We start from the raw sequence: 6,898 nt of genomic DNA on the forward strand, positions 1-6,898 counted from the left end.
GTTCATTCTTAGTTCATTTTAGCTATGTTATAGTAATGTCAGTTTTTATTTTTTGCTGAAGGTAGCCTATATTAATTTTTTATTAAACTAAATGTAAATTGGATGTGCCTCATTGGCAAATAACATCAGTTATTCATATTTATTTTATTTCAATACACAAGAAAAGTGTATCTAGCAGAGGATGGTTTCGATCCATCGACCTCTGGTTTATGGGCCCACCTGTCAAAATATTTATAATTAAATATACTTTATGCAAGTTAGGGCTTTCAGCAAAAGGATACTTTTATAAAAGATGAAAGAAAGCTAGTTAACGGGAAAAAAAAGACTGCAACGCACAAAAAAAATGTAACTATATTTTGAATATAGTTCGTAATTCACCACTAATCCTCACGGAGGCGTATATAGATGAATCGAGTCTATATTTCGCGCACAAGGCATTAATAAAAACTGGCCTCCGGTAATCTTTAAATGAACGATGTTGAATGGAGCAAAAACGCACCAGGATTACAGACACTCAATAAATAAACACCTAAGACTCTTCCAGCGCTTACTTTTACAAACAATGTGACAATAGCCTAGTCGTGCTTTTAATAATCAAAGATCTCATAAAAAAAAGCCTAAGGCTGCAACCAAAACACAACTGTGCAAATAAAAGTAAGCAAACATTTGGAGATACCAACATTACAGGTTTGGTGTGTATTTTGAGGGGTACCTTCAAGCAAAGTTTGTTGCTGGTTTATTGGTTTTATGTTTTAACCCCGCTACAGCAGATAAATCAACAGATTATATAGCAAAGATGATAAATTACTAAACTGACAGCTGATAATTAAAATATATATTTTTTGCAATATATCTCCACATTGCTTTAACTTTCAGAATGTCCCGTAGAGATGTGGGCTAATATAAAACAAAAATAGACCTAAAAATATATAAAAGTGCTAACGAATAATTAAAAATAAAATCTAGTATTTGTTCAAATATCTTAAATCATTATGGAAAAGAGTGCCCACACCAGGATGTTTAAGTTTGCGTTTAGTAGGCAAATGTCGCACCTGCTCTGTCTGTAATTGGTTGAAAGCTCAGTCAGATTCCACCGCAGAATTTATCGGATTGAAAATCAGGGAGGGGAGCTGAAAAAACTCAACGCAACCAACTCACAGCGATGCAGTGCTTAAGTTTCTAAACATCACAACGGATTTCCCTGCGCTTTTCAACGCGAAGTTCGCCACTCAAGCAATCAAAGGACTTTAAACATTAAGTTTTCAGGTAAGATATTTTCATAAGCTATAGGCAATACATTTTCAATTAAAGCCAAGTTTTTTAATCTCAAGACTATTATTATCATTACTTTCTTATTTGTATTTAAATAATTATTTATTATTACACAGTAATTTAGTAGGCTATATTTAATTTAACATATGTTCTAAAATCTGCCTCAAACCAAAATTTGACTGAAACTTTCAAAACAGCAACAACAAATATTGTAGCTTGTAATAACTGTGTAAAGGTTCCATTTTATTTGGCTATTTTATTTTTTAAAAATAGAAAAGAAAATAATCTTAGTACAAGAGCTATGAGTTTCATTGTTGTTGTTTTTAATATGATATAGACATGACTATCATACAGCTTTTTTTTATTTGTAATAGCCTAGGGTTTTTATGTGTCATTTTTGATAAGTTTCGTTATTCTATATTTTGTAATAGTTGTAAATAATAAAATTACTAAAAAATAGTAACAAATCTCATTTTACAGAATCATCATGCCACGATCATTTTTGGTGAAAAGTAAAAAGTCTCACAATGTGCACCGACCCATCGACACTGAGCAAAGTGAACAGAAACCCCCGGACCAAACACCCAAAACAAGTAAGTGCCATTATTATATTTTAGTATTACTGGACTTATACTAAAATACTCGATACTTATTTTTATATTATATATATATATATATATATATATATATATATATATATATATATATATATATTATTTGATTATACTTTGAACTGTTGTATTTTAAATAGTTTAACATTCAAAAATCAATTCAATTCAACTCCAAATTCACCTGTCTGACATATGGTGTTTATGAGATGAACAATCCACAGTAATATATAATGAAAATGGTTTTTGCATGTTTTATACTCATTTATATAATTATGAATCTGTAATTCTCCTCTGTGGGGTAAATAAATGATTTGTCTAGAGAGAGTTGTGAGTGGATGTGCCGAGCACCTGTCAGATTGGTGTTTGCTGATGGTGCCACAGCCTCAGGCTGACTGTTATATGATTATAGGGCTGTGTCTAAAACCTTGACAACTGCTTACTTAAGACAGCAGTGTGGGTCTCATGTGCTGTTTACTAAGGTAGCTCAATAGGTTGTATTCCATGGAAGTCCGTGCGCTGTTGAGCAGTTACTCTGGATGTTACAAATATGCAAACTAGCCTTATTCAAACAAGAGAGCAGTATTGTGACTGGATGTAACTGCTCTTTATAGGGTTAATTTGGAGAAAATGTTATTGTGTAATTAAATGTAAGGAACAATCTCAGATCTGTCTGTTTGATGTTGTCAAAGCTTTTCATGTACACACCTCCATTTAATTGCATAAATCGTTTATTTAAATGTTCATACTTTATCTTATCTTTAGAAAGGAGCTGCCCGAGTGAATAAAATGGCCATAAAAATTATTTGGATAGTTTAGCGGCTGTTGAAAATATATGAATATTTTTGCATCATAATGTCATTGCATTAAAACCGATAAAACCATAAACCCAAAGGGTATTTCTTTTTGAAGACAGATAGCACAAGCTAACATTTGAAGCAAAACAAAGGTTTTGTTTTCTAATGCATTGACATTAAGTTTTTTGGCATCTAGGGTTCCACAAAGAACTTTTAACATCCATGGAACCTTTCCATTGCACAAAAGGTTCTTTATAGTTGAAAAGGGTTCTTTAAATTCTTTAGATGTTCTTCACACCAAGAAAAAAAATTTCTTCTACTGAAAGGTTCTTTGAGGAACCAAAGATGTTTGTTCTAAAGCCCTTTTTTTTAAAGTGTTATTTCTAAGAGTGTATGTTATTTTATTCAAATTTATTTCAGTTTGATAGCTGATGTGCTCCATTGTACCACATGCATTTTTCAATCTTGTGATGTAATGTTTTTTAGTCCCAGCACTGGTCCCTGTGGAACCAAAGGAATTTAAATCCCCAGAACGGCCCCAGGTAGATTCGGTCACTCGGCCGTCCCACAGAGACCCATATGACTTCATCAAGTGTGAGCGAGAGCCCGACTGCCCAATGCCATCTCTACCTGAGCTGCCCATCACAACCAGTCGGCCATTTTACTTATCTGGTGAGAGTCTGAGCACTGACATAAATATCTGAACGTGTTCTTCTATTTTCATGTAACATCTCTAGGGCAAATTTAGACACAATAACAATACTAATCTTAATGTTTCCGCTCTAACTCCAACAGAGCCTCAGCTGGCAAAGTTCCCTCCCTACTACAAGAGCGCTTATACCTGGGATCATGTTCCTACAACATATGACTTCAGGCAGATGGGCTTCTCTCCATCACTCCTGCAGCACGCCAGCAGCCTGTACGGAGCTCATCTGAAGCAGAGCTCTGAGCCTCAACAACCACTGGACTGCAGCACACACTACTCACCCACGTCTAACACCTACCACTGCATTAGCTGTGATAAGGTTCAATTTATCTTTAATTATCTATCAAAACATAACATTTATTGTTTATGTATATTTCTTATTTTATTTTATTTTTATGATTCTTTTTATGTTATGTTATATTTTTATGTTTTATGATTTTTATTTGATAATTAATTATAAATTATTATTATTGTTATTATTAACATGAATTTATTGAATATTATTAATTTATATTATGTTTATTAATATACATTTATAATATTAATTAGGATTTTTATTAGTAATAATTATTATTATTTTTGAGGAAAATAAATTATCTATTTTATTTATTAAAATAAATAATTACAATTAATAAAAAACATTTTTTAATTAAAATTATAAGAAGAATATATAATATATAATAGAATAAAAAACTAATTAATCAATTTAAATCAATTCAATTTTATAGCATTTTTGTTTTAAAATATTTTTTATTAAAATTATCAGAAAAATATATAATATATAATAGAATATGTTTTTTTTATATAAATAGTAACATAAATATTGTCTCTAAATATTGTAAATATATATATATATATATATATATATATATATATATTCTTCATTTTTTATGTGTGATTCTAAATATTATTTTAAAAATTTACATATAAAATAATTTATTTATAAATAAAATATAAACGATAAAATTAGATTTTTTAAATTAAAAAAATCTAAATGAACAAAAATATATATGTTAAAATGTTAATTAAATATAATATAAAAGTTATATTTGACACAAATATTTTTTTATAGATGTAATAATAAATAAATATTATCGCAATTTCATTGCTGTTTTCTGTCTTCTTCTCCAGGTGTTTTCCACCCCTCATGGGCTGGAGGTTCACGTCAGACGTTCTCACAGTGGCATACGTCCCTTTGGATGCAGCATCTGCAGAAAGAGCTTTGGCCACGCTGTCAGCCTAGAGCAACACATGAACGTCCACTCTCAGGTAAGAACAAACCATGCTGATTCAGTTAGCCACTGCATTATCACACAGTATCATCCTTAGCTGGCATTTGGACTGTCAAAGAAATTCATTTTGTTGGTGTTTTTGTTTAAAGGAAAGAAGTTTTGAGTGCAAGATGTGCGGAAAGACCTTCAAACGCTCCTCAACGTTGTCCACTCACCTGCTGATCCACTCGGACACACGGCCGTACCCCTGCCAGTACTGTGGCAAGAGATTCCACCAGAAATCCGATATGAAGAAACACACCTACATCCACACAGGTGAGACGCCATGGTGTGTGACTGCGTGTTTGTTATGTTGGGGTTGAAAAGACATCTGTGGCAGTGATAAAGAGCACATGTGATTAATGCCACCTCAATAACAGTTTCCCCAAAACCCTTACCATATTATTTGGAAATGCGTGTTATCTCTTTACACTCATTCCATGTAAATCATTAAAACCAAATACTTTGAACAGATATATTTGCCTTCAGTGCTGAAGTTGGCTTTCTAGGGAGTGTTTCCAAGAGCGGCACAGCTACAGATAAATCAAGAAAAGAATATTAAACAAATGCTGTCTTGATTTGCATAGCTGGTCTTCCTGCTTTTCTGAAAGTTTGCTTTGCATGTAGCAGACTGCCACTCCTGTGTTGGAAAACAGAACAAATCTGGGTGGCACGCAAATCCAAGCTGGCTGCAAAGCAAAGATTCTCCAGTGTTTTTATACAGATTAAAATGGGTTTCAATTGACATTTTTTGAACTCTTATGTTTGTTTACAGGTGAGAAACCTCACAAATGCCAGGTGTGTGGCAAGGCCTTTAGCCAGAGCTCTAACCTCATCACACACAGCCGCAAACACACCGGATTCAGGCCGTTCGGCTGTGAGATCTGTTCCAAAGGCTTCCAGAGGAAGGTAGATCTTCGCAGACACCAAGAGAGCCAGCACAGCCTTAAATAACGGAGGTTGCATATGGTGTTGCAGACAGCGGGGAGGAAATGAAGACCATTGATGGCTGGAAAAAAGACTGTTGCTTCAGAGGAATGTGTTTCTTTAAGTAGACTCGTGTTAAAGGGATAGCTCACACACAAAAAAATACTACTCTATGGTCATTTACTCACCCTCATGTTGTTCCAAACAAACTTAAATTTTAAATTAAAACTTAAATAAAAATAAAGTAAAGTGATATAGAAATATGATTAAAATAAATGAAAACTTGTGGCTTTCCTGTAGCTCAAATAGTAGAGCATGATGCTAGCAACGCCAAGGTCATGGGTTCGATTCCCAGGGAAGGCAAGAGCTGATAAAATGTAAAAACTGTAACTTGAATGCAATGTAAGTTGCTTTGGATAAAAGCGTCTGCTAAATGCATAAATATAAAAATTATATGAATATATATAATGCAATGAAAGTCAAAGGGGTCTCAAATGACATTGAGGCATTTTTTAAATATCAGATTTTGTGCTCCACAGAAGGAGCAAAGTCATACAGGTTTGGAACAACTTGATGTGAGTAAATTATTTTCTTTAAGACCTTTTAATTGACCTCAAAATATGTTTCTTTATTCTATCCAGTAATTCATTAAAACTGTAATCTGACACACAAAAAGTCCAGCAAATGTCCTTTTAACTATCAAATCATAACCATGTGTCAGTTATTGCCCCATGAAGGAGTCCAAACATATTTCTTTTATTTCTAAACTTGGTTTTTAAATGCAGCGAAAAGATTGTATGTTAGTGTTTAGATTGATCTTTGATTTTGTGTTATTTATAGAAACTCTTGTCTCACAATAAATACTCCTGTTTGAAATTACTGCTTGATCAATAATTCATAAAAGTGGATTTTTTAATCTAGTTGTCAGATAAAGAGAAGGGGGAGGGGTGCACGTACTGTAAATGTGTAAAAAATCAGTCCCGGTACAGTGAAAAATGAGAAGAGTCAGCAAACACGGCTTTGCTGTGTTTGTCTTCTTGTGTCTCCGCCCTGTCGAGGATCCGGATACACAGTTCCGTTGGCCTTGCTGGTGGTTCTGCACACTGCCAGAGGCTGTGTGAAATCTCTGGTGTGACTGGAGATAAAGCTTCATTCAAATAGGTATATGGAACTCATACATGCAAATCTCCTGCCTGGCAGGTTTATAAACTTCATGTGACTGAATGAACGGACCTTCTGGGCCTGAGCTTGGTGGAGAAAGGCAATGCAATGATTATGAATGCAATGATTCCTGTTATTAAACTTTGACCAACTGGG

General features: G+C 33.5%; 1 protein-coding gene across 1 annotated transcript; it reads left to right on the forward strand.

The window, feature by feature from the left end:
• The first annotated feature begins 449 nt into the window (after positions 1-449).
• Positions 450-6,898, forward strand: LOC306856181 (zinc finger protein Gfi-1b-like). The gene is made up of 7 exons (XM_079395266.1): positions 450-1,266; positions 1,753-1,865; positions 3,164-3,349; positions 3,473-3,702; positions 4,515-4,652; positions 4,765-4,930; positions 5,430-6,898. The coding sequence occupies exons 2-7, from the start codon at positions 1,760-1,762 to the stop codon at positions 5,606-5,608; spliced, it is 1,005 nt and encodes a 334-aa protein (XP_079251392.1). The 5' UTR covers positions 450-1,266; positions 1,753-1,759; the 3' UTR covers positions 5,609-6,898.

This window comes from Barbus barbus, assembly GCF_936440315.1.
Source record: "Barbus barbus genome assembly, chromosome: 36".
NCBI lineage: Eukaryota > Metazoa > Chordata > Actinopteri > Cypriniformes > Cyprinidae > Barbus > Barbus barbus.

Bases quoted from the DNA above. Each gene is read 5' to 3' on its own strand.
- LOC306856181 (XM_079395266.1), top strand. From the start codon at position 1,760: ATGCCACGATCATTTTTGGTGAAAAGTAAAAAGTCTCACAATGTGCAC. The intron at 3,350-3,472 runs GTGAGAGTCTGA...TAACTCCAACAG, and splicing joins TCGGCCATTTTACTTATCTG to AGCCTCAGCTGGCAAAGTTC. The intron at 4,931-5,429 runs GTGAGACGCCAT...GTTTGTTTACAG, and splicing joins ACACACCTACATCCACACAG to GTGAGAAACCTCACAAATGC.